The sequence below is a fragment of the Ictalurus punctatus genome, chromosome 24, assembly GCF_001660625.3.
Source record: "Ictalurus punctatus breed USDA103 chromosome 24, Coco_2.0, whole genome shotgun sequence".
NCBI classification, from domain to species: domain Eukaryota; kingdom Metazoa; phylum Chordata; class Actinopteri; order Siluriformes; family Ictaluridae; genus Ictalurus; species Ictalurus punctatus.
This window is the reverse complement of record NC_030439.2, coordinates 14119566-14145315: the sequence shown is the minus strand read 5'-3', so window position 1 is coordinate 14145315 and position 25750 is coordinate 14119566. Positions and strand designations below refer to the sequence as shown.

Below are 25750 nucleotides of genomic sequence, written 5' to 3'. Positions count from 1 at the left end.
TGATCAAAATCTGACATTTTGGTCTTAAATATATGGCTTAAGTTAATCATTTACTTCAAGGTCTACATATAAACACCACTTTCTGAACACCTTCTTGTGTATAAATAAAGGAGATACCATGTTGACATATTTGTTTATGATGTGGTATATTTGACATCTTCAAAGGGTAAAAATAACCCTGAAAATATTAACCCATTTCTGAAATAAAATTAACCCAACATTTTTGTAAAAAATGAAACCATCCTTTGGGTTCAAAAACACCCATTTGCTGGGTTAAAATTAACAACCCAAGTTGATGGGTTAGTTTATCCCAAATTATGTTCTGTCCTATATCTACCCTGCCGTTGGGTTAAAAATGACCCAATTTGGGTCCTTTTTAACTAAGTGTTTTTTATAGTGTAGCTTTCACTCCCCTGGAGCATCAGTGAGCTTTGGGTACCCATGACCCTGTCACCGGTTCAGCGGTTATCCTTCCTTGGACCACTTTCGCTAGGTACTAACCCCTGCATATCAGGAACAACCCACGAGACCTGCTGTTTTGGAGATGCTCCAGTCATCTAACCATCATAACTTGGCCCTTGGCCCTTGTAAAAGTCGCTCAGAAACCTTACACTTGCACATTTTTCCTGCTTCCAACACATCAACTTCAAGAATTTGCACTCTGTTATATATTCTTAGTAAACTTGAGTGGTGATAAATATTGCATGCTCTTATTTTCCCCTGCTATCCAAATGATAAGATTAGGGGAAACATATGTGAATTTGGGGGATGTCACTGTCAGTGACATCTCACTGACAGTTTCACTTTGTGTCAGTTGGACTGGTTTCTTTAGGGAGATGTTGTTTTTGTTGTTGTTTTCTTTTATTACTGATATAGTTATGATTCATGTTATGAAGATGTTCATAAATTTATAATGTACATTGCAATTTATTGCATAATTAATTAACTGGAGAAAACTTTTAATGCACTTCACCTGATTTTGTGTCTTGGGGAAAAAATTACGTATTAATCAAGTCTGACAAAGCAATGGACGTGTTTCACGTTTCTTAATTATTAAGATGAAAATGCCCCACAACATCTTCACCTTAATCTTATGGAGTTGTAGCCCATTAGTTTAAAAACAAAGAATTTATCATATACCATGTAGCTTTTGAGATACCCTGGGTTTTGACCATAATCTCTTTAAATTTTAAAGTTAGCAAAAAAAAAGGAAAAAAAAAATACCTTCAATTTCTCAAATATGAGAGTTTTGGGGTGCTGTGATTTTAACCAGGTACCTCTTAGGCCTCTTTTGATAACTTCATCAACAATAATTAAAATATTATACCAGCTGTCACAGATAACCTACCCACACATGAACAAAAAAAGTTTATATTATAAAGCGGCTAGGTCTATCTCTACTTCAGAAATAGCGTCATCTCTAACATTATCATGTCAACTCACATATGACAGTAGCAGACAGGAGTGAAGTCACATGTAAGATTAGATAATTCATAGCCTAGAGGGGTGCCTTACAGACACAGCAGTTAATTAATAACAAAACCACTCATAAGGATCTGAACCTGACTTGAAAAATGTCATCTGAACCAAAGGTTTTAGTCAGAAAAATGCTCCAAATCCGAATGCAAATGTTTTAACAGCTCTAAATCCTTAACCTTTTGACCGATCTGGAATCTACCACAGGTGAGCAGGGTGTGGCTCTGAAACGGCAAAACACATTTTACAAACCCTAGCCAACAAGGGGGTTTCTAGAAAATAACTATTTCTATATATCTATTTTAAGAAAAATCTATTTAAAGAAATATTTAAAAAGACAGCACAGGCATATCCACCTTGCAGTCATGAATTCTAGCTGAATTTTATAAATAGGGGACAAAATATATAGACTTTTTACATGGAACGTTTTCTTTTTACATGGTGATTCAAAAGAATATGATTCATTTGTTTTCACTTTTTCTTTTCTGATACCAATACAGATACTGAAACCTTGAGTATCAGCCCATAAGGATACTCATCCAGTGGGGGTTTTTTCTTTAAAAGCTACTAAGATTTTTGTTTTGTTTTAAAAAAACAAAACTGAAGCACCTCACTTATCAAAATACAGGGGGAAATACACAGCTAAAAACACAAAATGACAAGATCTCAGTTTTGTTTATTCACTTAAGCAAAAAACAAATCACACAAAAATGCGATATCAAAAATCTAATCAAATCAAATATATAATGAAAGGACCAATATAATAAAATCAATTCTAAAAAAAAAAAAATACTATGTCTCTTTATATGTAGGCTAAACAATTCCAGTAAAAAAATAAAATAAATAAAAATAAAAAAGTTACAGGACTAGACTGAATTCAGTCTTCTTTCCTCTGATATCTGATCCACCATGGTATGCTGGTATCGGCCTGATGCTGTATATCAGCTTAATCGGATCCGATGTGAATTTTTCACGACTTTTTTCATATACGATTCATTTATTTCCACATGACTATTACTCACACACATCTGCATACATATACTACATAGATATATCATTTTCCTGTAAGAGAAGTAGCAGTCGTAACGTTGTAATGACATTATATTATTTCGCCTGTATGCAGACAGTAGTGCGGATATTAGACAAGTCTCCCGAAAGGAGCACAGCTGGGTAATTTCTCTTCTTCACACAGTCTCAAATTCCCCAATTAGGCGACAGAGAAGCGGAAAATCCTCAAGAGACCACGGCCCTCATTAGTAACGTGACAGCGGGCGGCACCGAGCTGATGGTGTAGAGAAAAGCGAAAGAAAGAAAGCACGCCACCCACTGGGCCACCAGATCCTCCAGCTACACACGCCCAATAAATTACACACCTGACACATCACAAAAAACAACGTAATAAATAAAAACAAAACTAATTAATACATACATTTAATGTAAAGTGATATGTAAATTATACTTAATAAAATTAATTCGAATTCGAATTAGACAGCTGTTACATTTATTTAAGAATTTTATAATGCATATTACACTAATCTTAGCCTTAAATTTAGTTTGATATTAAATTATGTTGATATAGGCCATTTATAAACACTTTCTTACGAGAACTATTTCCATCCAGAAAGATTTTCATTTGAACCTGAGATCATTTAATGTTTTAAACCTGAGATCTAGAAATCACCCACATCAAACCCCTTTTTTAATTTTTTTTTTTAATATTAATTACTTCTAACCCTTTGGGCTACAGACCGCCCTTATAAACCACGTTTTCCTAGATATGTTAAATATACACTCATTATAAAATAGTAAAAAGCACCTGGTCCCTGTCGCACCTGTAAATATGCACCTATGTAAACAGGCCAGTGTCTACTTCTCTGTACCTGCGCTTTGTAGTTCTCCTTTAAAGCAAACACAGTGCGCCTGTTTTTAATGCCAGTCCCTCAAAAACTCCGCTTAGCAGGAGGCATGAAAGGCAGACAAGGACTCACAGGTTCAACACAAGCAAATCCTGAGATGAAAAGCATGCGGAAAATGGGTGCAGTCACCAACACAAAAGATCCCTTGCTGCTAGTTAGTCACCCCCCATCTTCCTTTAAAGCGAGCCCCCCCTGACCCCCCTCACTCCAGCCGAGATGCATTGTGGGGGAAGTCGTTGCCATTCGACCTCTGCAGGGCCTGCGCGGACGCAGCCAGAACCCTGAAATTCATTATGCCTTTAAAACCCCTATTTATTTCCGCATAACCTACATACTCTCGCCAGGAGGCCAAAGCGAAAAAAACCCCGATCATTTCGATGCGGGGTATTTATTTCTAAACAGCAACAGAATTACTCGGGAGCGGTTAGTAAAGATAATTCGTTAAGGAAAAGAAGTAGATTGTAATTTATTAAGAAAAACATGTCTGGAGAGCGAAACCGCAGGTCGCTGGCTTTCCGAGGAGGTGGATTAGCCGCGACCGGCTCCAGTGGCGTCCGAGGCAGTAACGGCGACAGTTTCGAGGCCCAGGCCTGGACCGAGCGACACTTAAACGGCAACAGGCCGGATCAAGACGACGACGGAGATCTGGGGGCAAAAAAAGGACCGTCGCCCGGGCAAGTGGAGGGCGGGGGTTCGGTCAGCGACAGCACAGAGCCGGAGGCTGAGGAGGAGGAAGACCCGGAAGGAAGCAAGCGGACGACCGAGAGAGACGCTGTCAACAACCGCGGCTGGACCGCCGTGACGCCCGGAGAAAGGGCCGAGACCAGCTGGACCACCGGGAACGGAATGAACGGGGACGACGGAGCCGCGGGATCAGAGGACGAGCGAGGCGCCGCGACGCGCGGCGGAGACGCCAGAAAGCCCTGGGTCGAGATGAGACCTCAGACGCTGCTTCAGAAACACTCGCTTTTCCAAGCCTCCTGGCTACAAGAGTTTCCGTGGCTAAAATTTTGTCAAGAAACGGGACTCATGTCTTGTTCTTGGTGTCACAACATCGCCACCAACAACAGCGACGAGCTGGTGAAAGGCAGCCGGAATTATAAGCGTGCTCTGCTGCTGAGACATCACCTGTCCTCCGAACACGGCCGGAACGACCCGACCAAACAGGTAAGTGAGAGGTGTCAAACCCCGGCTCTGAGATAACCTGACAGGCGCTAAACACTGGAAAACACTCTTTTCTCATCGAGTAGCCTTCAAGTAAGACTTTAACATTGTGCTGTAGATAAGTTGTAATGTTTATACTGACTTTTTTTTCTCGACAAATTATTGCGCTAGCAGGCTAGCTAGTTAGCTAGTGTTGGTTAGCCGAGCAGTTGCTAGCTACGTTGCTGAGGGAGAAACTGGCTAATATGCCAATTAGCATGTAGGCTAACGATGGTCCTCCCTGGTATTTGCCAGACAGTTGTCTATTTTTATTTTATTTTATTTTTTTTATTATCAGTGTTATACATTCACAGCTATCTTTTCGTTTTTCAGCACTTTCTTTTTGTGTAGTACCTAAAATGTTTACGTTTAATTTGTGTTACTGTATCTGCATAATTTGAGAAAAGTGCTAACTGGTAATTTAGGATGAACTCTCTGGCTGTGTGATTTGTCTTGTGATGTTTTGACTATTAGACGTTAGATAGTGCATATCCAAGGGAAAAAGATTAACTCTAAGGTCTCCTTCATAAATGTACATTCCCAAGTGTACATGAGTAAAACCTGTCCTGGTTAAAATCATTTGAGTGCAGACTATCAGTGTTTCCCTTCTTTCCATTTGACCAGTTTTCCCCCCACAGTGCACTTACTGCACTGTAATTATCAGCCCTTGTTGCCTTGGTACTTCAGTTGATTTCTACAGAGGTCATAATGCTAAAAGCTTAACCCAGCAGGCTTTGGGGAGCCATAGCCCAACCCATTCCCTCCCAACCCCCTCCTCTGCTGGGAAAAATGACCTCTGGCACATCTCCGTCTTCCCCTTTAGGGCTACTAAATCAGCCTTTGTACCAGATGTGTGTTACAGATATCTATATTGCTTATATCCTGGATCGGATGTGACCCCCCTCCCTAAATCAAGATCCCTGTGACAAGCTGTGCTTGATTCACAGAATCCAATGATCGGCCAATGGCGAGATGGCATTTGAATAAATTTATCTTGTGACCTTGTGACCTGGTGGTTTTCCCCCAGTGTAAAGGGACTGGAGATCAATAAGCACGCCTGTGATCATCTTCAGAGCTCACGTGTGGACATGCCATGAGCGTTAATGCTTTGTAATGAATCTTTAATCCTTCTCTCAATTAGGGCAGTGTTCAGAAGAACAAACTGTAAGTGCAAATCACGCATAAGCTTATGATTGAGATGACTTCTTTAAATTTTCATTGATTTGTTAATATAATCCCTAATGGCATTGTTAATAGTATGCATGATGTGCCAAGTTTATCATTTATATACTTCACTTATTATGGAATAATGGATTGCTGGTTCTTTCACTAGCAACTGTGGCTTTAAGATACTTTTAGATTTCTATCCGATCTGTGCATCAGAAATAAGAAAAAATGTTAATGATTTTATTAAATTACATTTCAGATTAACAATTGTATTTTAATTTTTTATTTCTTTATTGGTCATTAAAAGGGATTTTGTCAATTCAGCACAGTCCAGGAAATGTGTGTTAATACCAAAGCATAAATACAGGATAAATTAGCATGGACAGATGTTTTTCTGGTAAAATAATCTGTAAGACACTGTTCGACAGGGATATCAGCGTAAATGAGTTGCCCGAGACAATAGACTACATTTCTTTGCATGTGCAGATGTGGCTCTGTGAAGCAGGGGCCGTAACTCAGTTAACCAAATAGGGGGTATCTGGGTTGCTTCACTCTTGTGTCTGGACATTGTCCTCAAAGTTACCATCCCTGGTTAGAGTGTCTACAGAGAAGACAGTGGCTCCACCCTTCCCCTGTCTGCCCCATGTGAAATGTAGGCTTGTGTGTACTGGGGGGGGGGGAGGACTCTGTGGAATTCTCTATCGATGAGCTCTCCACATTGTTGGGAGGCCCAGAGCCTGGTGTTCTCCACCCACACCTTGGGTCAAGCACACTGCTACATTGTTCGTGCATCTGCGAGATGGGCTGGGTGAGGGGACCAAGCACTGGCCTCAGGGCTAGGCTGGCCTAGGGTGGGGTTTACACAAGAAAAACAAAACTGCTGTCCCTGCAATCTGGGGGACAGTGTTATTCCCCTGAGTCACCCCGTGTCTAGTATGCGATTGCATTGCACGGCTAGTGGTGAAGGATTTAAGCTAAGGTTTTAGAGTTTGGGTTGAGCATGCTTGTTTACAGTCAGAGTTGAATGAGCTGTTGGATAACGTTGTGAAAAATTTGTAGTGTCATTGAGCAGCATGTCAGCAAAGGTGATATCAGGGTTGGTGGTTGTGATCTGTTCCGGTTCCACATCAAAACGAAAGTCTGAGGTGTGAAACCAGAAAGTGAAAAACCACTGTGGGTTTCATGTCACTCTGAGTGTATTTACCATACTAGTTCTAGTTTACGTTAATGCAAAAGTTTCAGTATTATGTGACTACTCCTGACCGGTCTGTTAAGGCTGTTTTGGGGTTTTTCCAGACTTTCCCCTCTGTGGTCAGTGTTTGTAGGATTAGTGTCATGGGGGGGCACTGTGTCAGAACCTGACTGTAACCACAGACTCATCTGAAAAAATGAGTGTTGGGGCTCCTGTGAAAGCATCTGTTCCCCAGTTCTCTGTTAACACGTGGCACATCTGGAGAAAGGATGAGCAGAGCTGGAGACTATGAGAGAGAAATGCAGAGAAGTGCGTTTTCTGCCAGTGTTTCTTTTCCTCTCAACGATGACAGACATTGTTTCTCTCTCTGATGAGGCACGGTGTCGGAGCTTCTCCCTGAAACAAACGCATGCTTGAGAGAAAGGAGGAAATAATAGAGAACAATAAGACACCACAAGCTGACAGTCATTCCCATACATCTCCCTTTGTCTTTCACATCCCCTCTTTCACTCAAACCCGTGCCCATATGGCTCCTTTGGGTTTTCCATTCTGATCTCATGTAAATGGACCAGCACTGGTTAGATTGGTCACCTCATCACCAAGTACTTCTGCACATATAGTATTCACTCTTAGAGTCCTTGTGGATGTAGGGAGCACAAAGCCTCAGTGTACCACACAACATCACTGAACAATGAGCCTGGAGGAAAGGGTTGGCATTGTGTGGAGAAATGGGGTTGCCCTCTATCTCTCCTCTCACTGTCTGCTGGCCTGCCTCTGGAGCCATGCTACCGTAATAACCCTATCCACCCGGACAAGGGCTGCAGTGTGGAGGAGGCTTGGATGGCCTCCGCCCCGAGAAATGGATTTAATCTAAATTACTTGAGCAGAAAACACATCTGTGTGGTAGGAGGGGGGAAATTCTGGGCCTAAGTGGTATAAATGACTCTTTGGATTAGGACATCTGCTTTGCAATCCAGAAATGTAGCACACAATTACTCCCTCTAATAGGTACCAGTCTGTCCTACCTCTTTTTTTTTTTTTTTTTTTTTACCCAAGAGGCAGAATAGTTCTCAACCAGTACTGAGTGCAGGTGTAGGGAAAGGGTGGAGGCCCAAAATGAATCTCTTGGCTTAAAGAGGTTTTGCCCAGTGAGTGAAATGGTTTGCTTAGGGTGTGTCTTGTGATACAGTTTCTGTTTGAGTGGGGGGTTTTGGGAGAGATATACAGTTCCCACAGAGCTGCTGTTTTGAGAGCTGGTTGAACCAGTTCTATCATTGTGGTGGTGTCACCATATCCCCACCATGTTAAGTTTACACTGTGCATTAACCCTGTTTGCCTTTTTTTGTTTTTGTTGTTGTGCCTTCACTAGGAACCCGAGAGGTTAGAAGACACAGAGGGCACCGAGGTGGAGGACTACAGAAACAAGCCAAATGAAAACTCCTACTGCTACCAGCTGCTCCAGGAACTGGACAAGCAGCGCAAGAGTGGCATCCTGTGTGACGTGAGCATTGTGGTTTGCGGTCAGGTCTTCCGCGCGCACAAGAACATCTTGGTGGCAGGAAGCCGCTATTTCAAGACCCTCTACTGCTTGACCAAGAGTGAGAATCTTGACCAGACTACAGTCACACACCTAGATGTTGCTGCCGTACAGGGCTTCTCAGTCATCCTGGATTTCCTGTACTCAGGCAACTTGCTGCTCACAAGCCAGAACGCCATCGAGGTGATGTCGGTGGCCAGCTACTTGCAGATGAGCGAGGTTGTGCAGTCATGCCGTGCTTTTATCAAAGATGCTTTGAACATCAGCATCAAGCAGGAAGCACCTGACTCGGTGCTAGTGGACTACAACAAGAGGCGTGCTGTGCCCAAAGATGACAAAAAGCCTGGCAATTTCTGGGCCACCAGCATCCTGTCCAAGCTGTCGATTAAGGCCAGTGGGCAGGTGAAGGAGGAGCCGAGTGACGTGGCTGTGCCAATGCTGGGTACCTCAGCCTGGGGTGGAGAAAACTCTGTGGAGTCCGGGGAGGCGCAGACACAGGGATCAGCGCCTGTGTTCGTCTGGAATGAGGTGCCCCCGGGTGCTGGGGCTGCCATGAAAAGTGAGGAGCGTCACGAGCCAGGCAGTGGCAGGCGGAAAAAACAGATTGCCAGACGCTTTGTCTACAATATCCCACCTGAGCCAGAGGAGGGCTTTGATGAGGGCATGTTCATTCAGCCGTCAGCATCCTACACCAGAGATGATTACTCTTATCTGTCTGAGAAAACAGGTAAAGCCACTTTAGCTTTCAGCCTTGGATGTGTACTGAAAACTGTGTTTTCACAGTTTTCAGTACACGTCAATAAATGACGCCCCTGCCTTTAATTGTTTCCTATTGGCTGCAGCAGGACCACATCAGAGTACCTCCCGATAAAAGTTCAACACTGTGAACTCTCTTTATGGACGTAATTGTTAGGCATCGGCATATGTTGGCGCATGTTGTCCATCAATGTGGCGTTCTCATTTAAATGAATGGCAACAGGTGCGTTTTTATCAGGTATCAAAAAGTCCATGTGAGCATAGCCTGAGGCTCAGGGGTTTATTTGAATAAGGTGGTAGCTTTTGTTCTGAGTCGTGACTATGCTAAATAGTTGTTACTATTCAGAGAGACCAGACGATGTGAAGGGTGTGATGCTTTCTGTTGTCCTTGACTCTTCTCACACACCAGCAGCCCACTATGCCTTTTCAGGATGTTTTGCTATTACTAATGACAGCGGCCAGGAAAAGCGATGTGTGTGACCTTTGATAAGAGGTCGGAGTGTATATGGAGGCTGTACTGGTTCCAGGTCAGGAATAGCTTATTTAGTTAGATTTCATTTTTTATATCATCACTCATTAACCAGGCCTTTTTTTTTGTTTTGTTTTTTTTGCTAAAGTTGCACTTACTTTTCAATGGCTGCTGATCAAAGTGAGAGAGAAAGAGAGGATATTACCATATCTCGCTCTGACATTGAAACGGTATGAAAGCCATGAGTCGAGTTCCTATGATTTGACCTAATTTCTTTTGAAACAGGAAGTCGGGGAGGGAACGTGTTGAAGGGCTTGACTGAGTTCCACAACAGCCAATAGTTTTCAGGATGAGCCGTGTCTCCTGCCGATTATAAGCTTAGCAAAGCAGCTAAATAAGAAGCCATATCTTTAAATGGGAGTGTGTTTTCTTTGCCAATTTTGTGAACTTTGTCACTTTCAGTTTTCTAGAGCATAGACTTCCAGCCACCACAGACACACACTAAAATATTTTTATATACATACATTTTGTGTGTGTGTGTATATAAAAATATCTGTGTGTCGTGAAAAAGTAAGTACATCTTATTTATTTATTTATTTATTTATTTATTTATTTATTTATTTATAACATATTTGGACAAGCAAACATTTGATCCTCTCTGAAACAGTGCCTTTTAATAAAGTTGATACACTCTATCAAGTGACGCATACAATTCACGTTTTGTAGTAATTTTCACAATATAAATTTACAAAAAACAGATCAGTCACATGGAAAAAATAAGTATACCCTTACATTTATCACACCTTCAAATCCATAAAATTAGAATCAGGTGCTCTAGATTGGGTGCCAGTGATTAGAACCTGCTGAGGGAGTGTAGGTGGAACCTGTCTTATTTATACCTCTCTTATATCTAGTGTGTGGTGTTCCCTTTGCTATTGAGGTGTGTGGTGTCGTCATGCCAAGATCTAAAGAGTTCTATAAGGCCTTCAGAAAAAAAGGTTGTGGATGCCTATGTGTCTGGCAAGGGATTTAAAAAGATCTCCAAATTATTTGAAATGTATTCCACTGTAAGGTATCTACTAATCTACTAATGGCACAGATTTCAAAAGATTGCCAATTTGTCCAGGACTGGCCGTCCCAGCAAATTCAGCCCAAGAACAGACTGTCTAATGCAAAAAAAAGTGTCCAAGAACCCCAAAATTTCATCACAGGATCTGCTAGTAAGTCTTGCAGCTGTTTGTGTCAAAGTGCATGCTTCTACATTTCAGTAAGAGATTGCACAGATTTGACCTGCATGGGAGGCATGCCATGAAAAAGTCTTTGCTGTCTAAAAAGAGCATTAGTGCAAGACTACAGTTTGCCTATGAGCATATAGGCAAAGACAAGAACTTTGGGAATAATGTGCTCTGGACAGACGAATCAAAGATCGAGTTGTTTGGCTACAGTAACAGCAGACATGTTTGGTGCAGACCAAAGACAACTTTTCAGGAGAAGCTACTCATACCAACTGTGAAGCACGGTGGTGGAAATGTTATGGTTTCGGGTTGCATTGCTGCTTCAGGGACTGGACAGCTTGCAGTCATTGATGCAACTATGAATTCTGCATTATATAAATGAGTGCTTGAAGATAGAGTCCATCTGTCAAAAGCTGAAGTTGAACTGAAAGTGAGTGGACCTTTCAGCAGGATAATGATCCTAATCACACTAGCAAATCCAGCAAGTAATGGCTCAAAAAGAAGAAATGGAGGGTTGTGGAATGGCCTAGTCAAAGCCTGGATTTGAATCCCATTGAAATGTTGTGGGAAGATTCGAAATGGGCAGTACATGCAAGAACATTGCAGTACATGCAAGCAAATCTTCAAACATCTTGCAACTGAAAGAATATTGCATGGAAGAATGGTCCATAATTACAGCAAGCCACTGTCAGAGACTGGTGGACAATTATGCAAATACCCACAAGAAGTTATTTCTGCTAAAGGGGGTAACACTAGTTTCTGTGGCCAAGGGGGTACTTACTTTTTCAACAGAAGAATATCGCACTTATTGATATTTCTTTTGAATAAACGATTGAAAAGGCTAATTGTCCTTGTGGTTTTGTTCAATTATATCACCTTTATAGGCACTGTTTCAAAGATGATCAAATATTTGCTTTCCAAGTATGTCAAAAAAAGCCAACAATTTCCATGGGGTGTACTTATTTTTTCCACATGACTGTCTGTGTGTGTGTGTGTGTGTGTGTGTGTGTGTGTGTGTGTGTGTGTACACGTACACACTGCTACCAAGGTGTGGTGACTGGAAGTCTATGCTCTAGAAAACCTCCTGCATATCTGCCTTCCTATCAGTCTGCAATAATGACCGCTCTCATTAAAACACACTGATATGAAGACTGACATATGTCGGAGGTTCAGTTACAAATGTTGTGTCTGGTATTAACTTAAACAGTAGGATAACTCATCGTAGTAAAGTCAATGCCACTGTTTATTGCCTGAAATGGTCAGAGTTGCATGATTTGCCCTAAAAGTGAATTATGTCTTGGGTTTTAAATAGTGTCTACATATGTCACATATTAACAACAAAAACTATTGCTGACTAATCTAACAAATTTCACTATACACATTTTAAAATATTTTAGGATTCATTACTTATTTATTTATTTTTGGCTGTTCTCTTTTCTTGCTGTCTGAAGTATAAAACAATTATTATCTACTATTATTATATTATTACTATTATTGGCTTATGCAAGAACATTAAGGCACATCGGTATCATTAGCTAGATGAAATAAAGTCTTCTCTTTCTCTGTGACTAACAACACGAACACAGGCAGAATTAAAGTGTTCTAGCAAGTTATCAAGCGTTATTAGTGAATGCTAGCTGGCTAAATCTACCTCAGATAGGCTATGTTGTTACCATAAACAAGAGTTCATTACTTGGAAGTGGACAGTCTGTTTGAGTTCGACTTGACTTACTGTATTCTCTAAAAGGTTTTGAAAAGGCGGGACTGTTTTCTCCTGTGACTGATTAACCTGCTTGAGGTTGACCATGGAAAGAGCATTTTAGTCTTACTCTTCAGTGATAAAAGCTGATACCACCTGCAGAGCTTGACTGTCAGATGACCTTGATATGAAATAAATCTGGCAAGGAACAACCACAAAAAATAAAACCATCAAATGTTAATATTCTCTATCAACTTAATTTGATTTCCATAATTGTTAGGTTTTTTTCACACTATAGTTTTAAATATAGTTTTGAATATAGTATTGAATAAAATGTCCTATTAGATGAGACTCATTCATTTAAGGAGGCTTGTAGTTAACTGACTGCATCAATCTGTTAGTATGCATCAGTTAGTAGCTAAATCGAATGCTTGAGCACCTATCATCCCAATAAGCATAACCAAAAAAAATCATAATACACAAATGATTTTCCTCAAGAAATATATTATTTCCCAGACAAGATAAAGCTTGTTGATTAGATTTTTTTAATTAGATTATTATTATTATTTTTATTTATTTATTTATTTATTTATTTATTTATTTATTTTTGGTGGGGGGCACCCAAATTATATTTTAATCTTCCAATTTTTGGATTCAAAAAAGGTTACATCATAAATTTATTATTGGATTTAGTACTGTTCCAAGAAAAATCTACACATTGTTAACTGTGACTGTGTTTCACCTCAAATCTGGCTGATTAAAGAGTCTGAAATCCCATGTCAATGTCATGGGCTTCCTCACATACTGAAACACAAAACCTGTGCGTGTGTGTCCGTGTGGACATACAGGTTGGATGCTATAAGACAATACTGTTAGCAATCAGTGTAGTTAAAATATAAACAAAATATTTAAGAAAGCACTTAAATATGATGGCATAGAGTAGGGGTCTTCAATCATAGATTGATAGATTGATAGATTGATTGATTGATTGATTGATTGTCCGCAAAGGGGAAATTTTTTTCCACCGTGGGTGCATAGAAAAACATGAACACAACAACACCATACATTATAAACCATCATAAACAATCACAGGCATTGAGGGGAGAAGGGGACAAAAAGAAAACATCAGGATCATACAACAAATGCCAGTGCATAAGATGACATCACAATAATCTTATCTAGATGCTTCAAAGACAGAGCATCTGAGTTTCACACTAATCTTAATGTCACTTCCATTTCCATTTTTTGAGTTCTGCAAAACCTTCCACATTTCAGTGAAATGGCTGTTTTGACATTGTTCACTGTTACTCGCTCTATGGATTTGTAATATCTGTCATGGTTGCAGGCATTTTCCTGTTAATGGGGGCATCTCCAGTATTGCCCAAGCACATTCTTAGACACGCCCTGATGGTTATGACCTGACCTTTGCCTATGGCATCATGCCAGTCATGATCTTACATGAAGATTGCTTTTCTACTTGTCGGTGTAGCTGGGTGTGTAGTATGCACGGGCATGAGCCATCTCTCCTTTTAATTAGAGGTCGAGCCGGTGAGTCGGTGTCCTTATTAAGCTAGCTGCCTCTGCCTTCCTGATATCACACAAACCTGTGTAATCTTCAGCCAGAGGAGCTGTCAAGCCTTCGACTCTATTTGGCCCACTGAAGCGTGAAATGATATTACGTGTTAAAGTGGTATGGTATGAAAGTAAAGCTGGGATACATAAAATCTGTTTGTTTATTTATTTATTTATTTATTTTTATTATTGCTATTCCTCATAGCTCTGTAAAGGCAGTCTGGCATCCATGACATGTGCATGTGTTGACACTTTGTAGACTCTAAGCTTTTTCCTGTATGTGGTCAGTTACTTAAAGGAGTTCTCCAGTGTTTTTTAACTTTTTCTCTACCCACCATCTGTAGCTTATAAGCGATAACTTGGACACTTTTTCCTTTGAGAAGAATGGGAAAGCGGTTTTCTCAAAGCTCCTTTATACTGTTGTAAGGGCAGTCAGTGAAAACGTTTCAAAATGTGTGATCATATAATAAAGGTCTTTGAATGAGGCAGAAATGAAAGGAAGACATACAAACGCCGTTGGTGGTGTTTTTATGTGTTTATTAGCAGCCATGGCGGTAAGTTTATGCAAAACCACAAATTATTCCTTCTGAAAAAGTAATACACTTTCAGAAAGCATAAATTATATAGGTTTATAGTACAATGCTATGGAATCCTCAATTCTGATTGGACAAAAGGTGTTTTCATTTCCAGCTATCAAATCACAAGTTTATATTAATCTACTCATTCTCATAGTTAATCATTTCTATAGTAACAACTCATTCATAGGGACTTTGTCGTGCCACAATAATCTAAGTCTAACAATAAGCAGATTTTTAATTGTGTTGTTATTTAACAAGGTTTTCTCACAATTTCTGTATGATGTTTAACAATGGGGCGGCTGTGGCTCAGGTGGTTGAGCGAGTTGTCCACTAATCGCAGGGTTGGTGGTTCGATCCCCAGCCCACATGCCTCCGCATGTCGAAGTGTCCTTGGGCAAGAACCCCAAGTTGTTCCTGATGTCGATGTCTGTGTGTGTGCTGCCTTGTGTGTGTGTGTCTGAAAGAGAAGGGGTGAATGAGAAACAGTGTAAAGCACTTTGTAGAACCGCTAAATTTAAAAGCCGCTATATAGCCTAAGTGCAGACCATTTAACAATTATGGAAGGAGTTTCAGGTGTCAATGCTTTGTAACAACCGGTTTTCCTGCATAGGAGAATCTTCAGGACCGAGGAGGTTGCGCTTTGTGGTTTCTCTTTAAGACGAAAACATGATGTGTGGGTTTTTTTCTGTCTTATTAACATCAAGAGAGAGATCAAAACAGAGCCGCAAGCAATTACCTGAACTAACTTGTCTTCCAGATATTTCACAACATTAAATGTAACTATAAATGGTTAAAAGTATGATGAGCCATTATTTAATTAATAAGAATATTTAATCATTGACAAAGTGCTGGGGTGTAAGCGGAATAAAAACACTTGTGCTGTTGTGTGGTCATTGGAAAATTTGGGGCAGTAACTGTAAGTCTGCTTTGCACCAGGCCACATCACACCACCCAGTTATTGATGATTTTTCCTATAACATCCTGCCCCTTTCTGTTTTTCCTTCCTTAATTAAGGTCTATTTACAAATTCCTTTGACTGTAGACTTCATATGTTGTAGAGAAATGCAATTGCCTCAGACTTCTGTTTTGAGTAAACATGTTTTCCATTTTTTTTTTCTTCCTTCATTTTCAGCACAATCGTTGTCCATGGTAATTGAACATGCATTACAAATGTGGTAGGGATAAAGTTGAAAAACTGAGGTATTTAATTAATGTTGTGGGTTGTTTTTTTTTTTTTTTTTTTTTTTTTTTTATAAATGGCCATGAGCTTGCCGTTCTCTGTTAGAAACTGGGTGGAGAAATGGTAGTACTGCTTTGCTTTAAAGTTCTGGCTCCACTGAACAGGGCAGGATTCATTGTCGTAAATACTTGAATTCCGTTCAAAAAATGGCTTCAGTTGAGTTGTTTGCAGCTGCTGGCTGGCTACACACACACACACACACACACGTACGCACACTCACGTTCACTCCCCCCTCAGTCCTCTGAGGTGCAAAGCTGCCAGGGGTCATCCCGCCCTAATCCTCCCTAATGCAGAGCACCCGGTGCTGCCTTTACAAATATTGACCCAGGCAGCACAGGCCCTTACAGTGGGATCTAATGGCTTACCTACCAGCCCCCTAAATGTACCCTGAGAAAGCTGATCCACTGCCTGTGCTTCTGGCAATCATTTACACATTATATCTATACACCCACATGCCAAAGACACACAGTCTGTAACTCCTGCATGTTCTTCAAGAGTTAGCCAAGTATATATGACACACAAGATGCATTTAATAATGAGTGCAGGCAGAAGCAGTACCGGTAAGTGCATTTGTCCTCGAGGGCTTTGGGGTAGTGTACAGATGGAGCAATTACTGGGTGGAGACCACTCAATTCCTCAGTCTGTTCTATCCCTCTCCCACCACAGAGCTGGTTCTCCAACATGACCAGCAGAGAGAGTTGGGGAGAAGCGTAAGAGTTTATAATGCTCTTTGAGTTGTTTTTTTTCTCAAACTATAGCAGTGTTGTATAATTTCAGAATCTAGTTTGATGATTAACCGTGTCAAGTCATGCTTTAATGGCAAAGTCTGATCTTGGGTGTGTACCTGAGTAACTTATATTGGCGGGTTGAACTTTAATTTTAATGCTGGACAAGAGCAAGGGAAGAGGGAGCCGTGTAGTCGCCTTCAGCTGTGCTTCAGTCCCTCCACACGGTGGTGCATGGGGTCCATTCGAAATTCCCAGGTGATCTGGCTCTCGTCAGCCCCTTGGCAACCTGCTTAACGACTCTTTTGTTTGGGCCATTTTGGGTCAAACAAAGCTGGACTTCCCCATTTCCCCCGTCGCATTAAAGAGACTTGTGCTCTGCTTAAGCATCGTTTAAGACCAGCACCCCAATCCCAGCGGGACTCGGATGTATGCTACATGTTCTGTAAAGGAGCTCCTATTTTGTGGTGATCTCATGGTAAATGTCTTTAAGGTTTGTATAAAAGCCAGTGGAAAGAAGTAGAGCTTGCTCTTTATCCATTTCTTCTTCCTTAATTGGGAAAAACTGCATTATAGTAATACAGTTATAGCTTCTGGTATGAAATTACCATAGCAACTGACAATACTTCACCAGGTTGCCTAGCACACTCTGGAAGTAGTACAGAAGGAGTTCATCTCTTCTCATCACCCATAAATATGATATCTTGACACAATAAAATGACTCTCTCCCACTATTTCTTCATACAACATACAAAGAAAATGGAGCAAATACAGATGTGGAGGGGAAATAACCTCTGCTAGCTACAGCCACTCCATTCACTGATCAGATGTTTTTGTGTATCCTGGAGGAACTGTTGCAAAAAAGCAGCTCACTGATGATGATGATGTGTGTGTGTGTGTGTGTGTGTGTTCTAGGTGAAACGTCCGACACCGCTCTGAATAAGCTCAAGTGTCCCCACTGTAACTACATAGCCAAGCACCGACGAACACTAAAGCGACATCTGATCATCCACTCAGGCGTGCGCTCCTTCAGCTGCGACATCTGCGGCAAGCTCTTCACCCGCAGAGAACACGTCAAGAGACATTCCCTGGTGAGACAAAGACTCGTTTTCACTTATGCAACGTGTCTGTCTGATCTTCCCTCTTTGACCCACCCTCACGCTCCTATCCTCCTCCACCAGTGTGCTCTTCTGCCTATCACTCCATCCAAACTTCTTTATTGACTCCTCATTCATGTTTTAAATGTTTACATACTTTAGTTGCGTATTCACTTGCTTGTGAATTTAGTAGAGCAGCAAAAACTAATCAATAATAATCGATTATGAAAATCGTTGTCAACGAATCCTGTTACCGGTTAGTCTGTCTGCGCGCGGCACGGGGAACGTTTACTCTTTACGTTACTTCTGTTCAGAAAACACGCTTCAGAGAGTAAATACTAAAGTTGTGTCCCAAATGACATACTATACACTACGCACTCTGTACTCTACCGTCTAGTGTGTGCATTTTAGAAAGGTAATATCTCACTTTTTTTTTTTTTTTTTTAACTAACCGGAAGTATAAACTGCTTCCTAGTAGATGGCATATGACGTTAAATGCACGTAATGCAACACCGCTAACTTTAGCAGATACCCAGAGTCAATGACGATGACTTTCTTCCTTTTATTGTTTGTCAACTTTACCTCATGATCTACATGACCTCAGTCACCATCAGATGGAGGCGTAAGGCAGGGGGCAATTTGTATTGAACACCACGGAGAAGACTGTAATCTGTAAACTTTACAAAGTGGAGCTTGTGTAGCACAGAAGCACGACAGTGATGCACGAGCACAAACATGTTTATATCCAAAATGCTCCACTGTGTGCAAGGGCTTGAGGAAACTGGTCAGAGTTGCTTTAAAGGTGTAGTTTAATTCCAATGTAAAAAGAGATGCACACGAAAACACATGTTCTTGCTTCCACCCAAAAAAGGGGCATTTACAGCATGGTATAATAAATGATCTGTGGGGTATTTTTAAATGAAACTTCAGACACATTCTGGAGACACCTGAGACTTGTATTAGAACTTGTAAAAAGGGGCATAATAGGTCTTCTTTAAGTCTATTTTGTTGTTATCAACTGTTCACTGATGGAGATTTGAGTGCAAAACTGTTTGTGGCAAGTGTAGATCCAAGCCATCATAGCAGCTGAAATCATCTTAGACATGGAATCTATTCACTAGTCTAGCTCCCGTTCTCCTGGACAGACACAAAAAAAAACCCAATAATGACCAATATTAAGCAGTTCCTTAACTTATGTCCCCTCCTCATTCTGTTTGGCAACACAGAGGTGCTGGTGCCTAAAAATTTAACATCAGTTATACAGAACTGGTTTGGGTTTTACACAATGGACACAGAACAAAGGACAGCTGTTTGCAAAATATGTGAAAGCAAGATAAGACCGACATGTTTGGAGGAAACATGACAAACCTGTTTAACCACCTCAAACAAAAGCACCCCAAAATGTGCGGCGAAAGCCAAATAACACGGGTAGAGAAGACGAGTGCAACAGCACCGCGGCCAGAAACGGCACTGAAGCGATGGGGCTGAAAAAGGCACTACTTATGAGAAAACAAGTAAATGTTGGACAGACATCACTGATGCTGTGATATTTTACCTGTACAAGGATATAACACCCATCAAACAGTCAAAAAAGCTACTTCTAAAAATACAGGATACTTGTTATAACTTGCCGAGTTGCAAATATGTTTAACACCACCGTTCCTCAGATGTACACAGAATACTGAGACAAGTACGATGAAATCCCAGAAAACTATGAATAATGAATCACTTAGTCTAAAAAGGTTAAATAAAAAAGGAAACCAACTCTGCTAATGTACTCGGCATATTTAAATACTAGAATAAATATTTAAATAAATAAATTTGCTGGAAAACGTATTCTGGTCTAAAATGATCTCAAAATGGTTTTTGTTTTCAGTGCAGGTATTTTTCCCTGTAGAGCTACAGTTTCATCAATAGGGAAATTAGTGAATTTTGCATTATGGGTCCCCTTTAATTTCCTGGTTACACAGCTGCACTATTTGACCATGTAGTACATAGTTATAGAAGGGATTTATTTATAATCGCACTGTCTGGTGTCATCCAGATGAGTACGGGTTCCCTTTTGAGTCTGGGGGAGGGTTTCCTGGCCACGTCGCCTCTGACTTGCTCATTAGGGATAAATTTATACATTTATAATCTATATCTATATAAGTGTTATGTCTGTGAAGCTGTTTTGTAACAATGTGCATTGTTAAAAGCGATATACAAATAAAACTGAATTGACTTGAACGTCTGAGCATTTTCAGTGCAACCGACAAAATGTGTTTTAGTATCACGAACTCATGGTACTCGCCAGCTTTCTGTTTACTACATTACTATAAAGCTATAAAATGTCAATTAAGAAAGCAAGGGAAGAATTGCCTTGTGAGTCTAAAGATCAACTGATCTCAGGCGAGGAGTTTACACTGTTAAAGTTTAGATGAAATAAGATGGATTAAATTGTTCATTGTGCTTGAAAATATGCTTTTATTCAGTGCGTCATTATATAATGTAGGCCTGCAACTAACGATTATTTTTGCTAATGGATTAATCTGGTGATTATGTCTTCGATTAATCGGTTAGTTGGATTGAAATATTATGGTATTAGATTTTGAAAGCAAAAAAAATAAAAAACTGATTGTCCACAAGCTTTAAAGCAGAAGTTAAATCACTATTAAAAACGCTAAAAAAGGAAAACGAAAGCACAAACTAAGTGTGAACGGGTAAGAGGCTGAATGTTCTGCAGTAACACACATTCACTCATCTGAGCACAGTAACATGTTACTTTATTCTGTAAATGTACGACACTTCTTAGATTTATACACAATGACTTGTTCTAACCCCATTACAGTTACTGCTCTCATGAAAATTACTTTTGTTTCTAAATATAGCTCAATAGACTCTCGCTCATTCAGTGAAGTTTAACGGAGACTCGCTCGTTGTCAGGACGAGTCTTTATGTAAAATGAAATACCGGTGTGAATATCTGACGTTTACAGATAAGGATATAAAGGTAAAAATGTCATTTCTGCGCTGAAGAAAACACGTCTGGAAAACATTAAACAGCAACTGTCGCAGCATCGGACACGATGAGCCACGTTAATACACTTACGAGTTTGTTTGATGCTCTTAATATAAAACATTCTCGTGTTTTGGATGACCTGGATCGTGCACTTTTCCGCAGCAGCTTACTCTGCGACCTCCGCTGTTTCTCAGATGTGTTTTATTCATAGAAATGCGTTTTTCACCGTTGTGAAGTGATGTCACTGACGGGATTATCCACAGTGACCCACAGACCCAACCAATCCATAATGAAATTCACTGTTGATTATTTTAATTATCGATTTTATCGATTCGGTGTTGCCACCTTAATATAATGTAAACAAATTTTTAATGAAAAGCAGAAAAAATGTCACGTTGTATCAACCGGCAAACTGGATTTTTTGCCAGCGTAGAGTAACACGCAGCAGGAAGCAGCCAGTGAAATTCATGCATGGTTTATTTCTGGTCACCGTGGCTGCAGCTGTCGATGCTTAAGGTCCCTATTATTGAAGCTGTAACGTGTGTCTCTGTCCTCTCACAGGTGCACAAGAAAGATAAGAAGTACAAGTGCATGGTGTGTAAGAAGATCTTCATGCTGGCGGCGAGTGTGGGGATCCGTCATGGCTCTCGTCGCTACGGTGTGTGTGTGGACTGTGCTGACTCACACCAGGCCACACAGGAAGGGCTGGAGGCCATGCAGGAGCTGGAGTTCAGCCGTGATGAAGACTTCGAGGAGAATGCCGAGGGGGATGAGGACATGGGGGAGGAGGCTGATGCCGAGGAGCCCAATGATAACGACCAATCCAACTACGAGGGCGACACAGGTGCCGCCCCCGAGGAGGACTAACGTTAATGCAACTTCAACAAAAAAAAAGCTGGGAAACAATCAACAACTCCAAAGTGCTATCAAACCTCACGGTTGCACAGTAGTGTGTATGTCTAAATGAAAAACAAAAGCGTTTGATAGATAGGGACTTGAAGATGTAAAGATTATGTGTGTGACAGAGTCTAGGCCTGCTGCCTGTTAGAGAAAGAGATAAAATGATGATATATGAAAATCAGGTTTTTCAGTGATGTATTTGTGTTTTCCTTCTTCTTTACTAGGGTCTGATGGTGTACAGTGTTTGTTTTAAGTTACGATAGGCCAATCATCTTAAAGATATTATTTAATTTATGAAGAAAGTTAATATGGTCTTATTAAAATGCTATAATTTGTTTTGTTTTTTTTCCATGTCTGATGAGAGAGGTTCCGTTTAGGCTGCGATTCCTGGCAAGTCTGAACTTCCACGAGTTATGACTGTCCTGACTTTAACGACAGCATTTGGAGATGTTGCCTACAGAAAGATTTTCTTTCCTTTTGAGTTGTGTAGATATGTTTAGTTATCATAAAAGATCTCCGAGCTATATTTCCTTTCCTTTTTTTTCCCTGCACAAATCTTGGAACCAAAAAAATCTGTTTTGTGACTCTAATAGACCACAGCCATATTTATGATTAAGTTATATTGGGGCTGTGCCATTGTGCCAAGCAGAACGCACACCGAGATTTGGCAGGAGGCGAACTACTGAAAATGCTGAGAGTAAACATAAAGCAGAGAAAAAGTAAAAAAAACAAAAAACAAAAAAAAAAATGTTTAATGGGAATATATTATTGCTAGCTTTATATGAATCACAGCATCACCGTAACACTTTATAGAGCATTTTGACATTCACTTAAAGCTTGAATTTTGCCAAATGACGGAAACGTTTGGTGCTGTAATGCTTGTTTTTGAAATACTGGACCTAAAAGCTGTATATGATATTAATAATCGTAAAGCCTACTCAACTCAGATATTTTAATCCGCTCTATATGTAACACTGTTGTGCTAAAGAGCCGATCAGGTATGCTTTGCCATTGTGTGTTGTTTTTTTTTTTTTTGGTTTTTTCTTTTTCTTTTCTCTCTCCATTTTGTTTATTTAATGCACATGCACACACATGTATACCATTTTTATTTTTAATCTAACCTACCGGCAGTACAGTAAACAACGACCCAAAGTTTTTGGACCTTCCTGATTTGGTGTGATGAGGTACTGAGCATACTGATAATCACTTGAATGGTGTGTGTGTGTATGTGTGTGAGGTAATTGTGAAGAATGCTGATTGGTTGGGATGTATGAAGTTTGTTTTGTAGGAGACTTCATTTTCATGCAAAAAAAAAAAAAAAAAAAAACCCACAAAAAAACAACACATACTATATACAATTATTTTATTTGACGCTATGTTGTATTTGTCTGCCGAGAAAGAAACACTTTGGTCATGTTAATGTAAAGTGGAGCTCTATGGAGAGTCATAGTCACGCACTTACTACTTTACATTCATTATATTTTTTTTTTTTCTTATTTCCCCAAAGCCGGTCTGGATGGAAATAAAAGAAAACTGTTTTGTCCATGTGCAAATTTTTTTTTTTTTTTTTTTTTTTTTTTTTTTTTTTGGACATTTCATTATTTAATATTTTATATATATATATATTGATTCCAAAATGCAATCAAGACTGTTAATTTCTATTTGTCCTACCAAAATCGTTGTTTAATTAATGTTGAATTAATGTATGAGAAAGCCAGGTAACCTGTTTAGTGTAAATCCTTGCTTGTGTGTATGTACGTGTCAGATTTAAATGTTTTTTATTCTAAAAATCATTCACTTTACCCTAGATGCATATATTGTTTTTGGTTTTTATTCCTTTCTATGATGTTTTCTTTTTCCATTTCATTGAGCAGATTTTATAAGAAATATTTGTGGTTTGAAACTTAGGAACAGCAGTTTCTGGTCATATGCAGTGGATATATTGAAGTGCTCTAATGATACAAAGTATGTCTATCTTACCCTTTACTTCAGATGAACATGTATTTTGAAAGCTCTATAGAAGATATTCATCCTGTTTGTATTATTACCTTCAATCACTGTGGGAGGGATATGATATATATATATATATATAGATGAAGTATATGAAATATCTATATATATATACACACATGTATCGAAATAGATATTTAATTTGATTTGAATTATTGGAAGTTGGGTTTAGCTTTTGATGTCCTCTCCTCCATCCTCTCTTCCTGTTCATCTGTGTGCTCGTTCACCCACACACACACTGTTGCTTCTTTCACATTATGTCTGTGTTTCTGATGAACTTAAAATGACTTCCTCCTTACATTTTATGCTATATGTGGGTATAATCAACAAAAAAGCAGAACACTACAGATGAAGGGTTTTTCCAGCTGTATTTTTTTAAAGCCGTTTCAAAGATGTATTTTTCAACGCTCTTACAGTGGATGCAAACCGAGCTTTTGGCTCACCTCATACACAAAGCAAATCAGGTTACTCTTTTTATGTTTGTTTTTTTTTCCTTCAAGGTTTTAAGATGAATACATTCTCCTTTCTGTTTCAATTGTACTACTGTTCCTCTATAATAAATTTTAAAATAAAACTTTGATATTGCTCTAGTCTGCTTCTCCTTGTCAGAGTGATTTGAATGAATGATTTTTATTGTATGTATTAATTTTTCCACATCCATTTTTTTGTGTAATCTAGCCATTAAAAAAATTATATATGTATGTATGTATGTATGTATGTATGTATGTGTATATATATGTATGTGTGTGTGTGTGTGTGTGTGTGTGTGTTTATTTATTTATTTATTATTATTTAAAATTCAATGTATTTAGGGAAGATCAACTGAAGTGAACATTTATCCTAACATCTCACGGTTAAAATGACCTTTTTTGTTCCTGAACCCTTACTGTGCCCCATCCTCTCAGATTTCAGAGGCCAATTTCTCATTTTGTTGGTTTCTGATGAACTCAAGATGACGTCCTTATTACGTTTTATGCTGACTACAAGCCACAAAATAAGCAGAACACTACAGATAAAGGGGTTTTCCAGCTGTAGTTTTTAAAGCCAATTCAACATTTGTCTTGTTCTTACAATGGTTGCTGTCATATACTCTACATTTCAGTTCAAATTATAGCCAAACGCATATCGATAGCAAGTTAAAGACATGTAAATAAGTTGGAAATGGTGTAACCAATTTTGTACAAGTCTGAAAGTCCTGTCATATGTGTCATGGGTTCAGATATCAAAATGTATGAATACTACTATAGTAAAGGTTGGCTCATGAATATTCATCATATTGAGCTGACATCACTGTAGATAACTGAATCCTAGTGACAACTTTTGCCATACAAGTAAAATACATTTTATTTAAACAAATCTGCCATAACAGTAAAACCACTGACAGGTGACGTGAATAACTGATAATCTTGTTACAGTGGCACCTGACAAGGGGTGGGAAATATTAGACAGCAAGTGAACAGTCTGATATGTTGGAAGCAGGAAAAATGGGCAAGTGTAAGGATCTGTGCAACTTTGACAAGAGCCAGACTGTAGAGATGATCCATCCATGAGGGACCATAGAGATGGAGATGATCCATCCATGAGGGACCATAGAGATGGAGATGATCCATCCATGAGGGACCATAGAGATAGAGATGATCCATCCATGAGGGACCATAGAGATAGAGATGATCCATCCATGAGGGACCATAGAGATAGAGATGATCCATCCATGTGGGAATATAGAGATAGCCAGATGGCACAAAATTCATGGAAAGGTTTTTAAAAATATTGATTCTGATTTGCAAAGAATAAAGCCAAGGCTGAAAGTTTTTTGAGAGTGCACCATGTTTTCATTCATCAGTATCTTCACAAATAAATACTGTCACTACACTACACCTTCAGACAGTGATTAAACCTCATTCTTTGTCTTTATACATACAGACGTTTACATTGATGGGCAGCAATACAGAGTGATCATTCTGTAATAACTTTCTTT

At 39.5% G+C, this 25750-nt stretch overlaps 1 protein-coding gene across 1 annotated transcript; it reads left to right on the top strand.

Annotated features, from left to right (window-relative positions):
• The first annotated feature begins 3635 nt into the window (after positions 1-3635).
• On the top strand, positions 3636-24362 carry zbtb10 (zinc finger and BTB domain containing 10). Its single transcript, XM_017454877.3, has 4 exons — positions 3636-4559; positions 8324-9218; positions 17681-17856; positions 21424-24362. The coding sequence occupies exons 1-4, from the start codon at positions 3873-3875 to the stop codon at positions 21727-21729; spliced, it is 2064 nt and encodes a 687-aa protein (XP_017310366.1). The 5' UTR covers positions 3636-3872; the 3' UTR covers positions 21730-24362.
• Positions 24363-25750: the final 1388 nt, after the last annotated feature.

Excerpts from the sequence above, each read along its gene's own strand:
- zbtb10 (XM_017454877.3), top strand. The coding sequence starts at position 3,873 with ATGTCTGGAGAGCGAAACCGCAGGTCGCTGGCTTTCCGAGGAGGTGGA. Across the intron at positions 9,219-17,680 it reads TTATCTGTCTGAGAAAACAG|GTGAAACGTCCGACACCGCT; the intron begins GTAAAGCCACTT and ends TGTGTGTTCTAG. Across the intron at positions 17,857-21,423 it reads ACGTCAAGAGACATTCCCTG|GTGCACAAGAAAGATAAGAA; the intron begins GTGAGACAAAGA and ends GTCCTCTCACAG.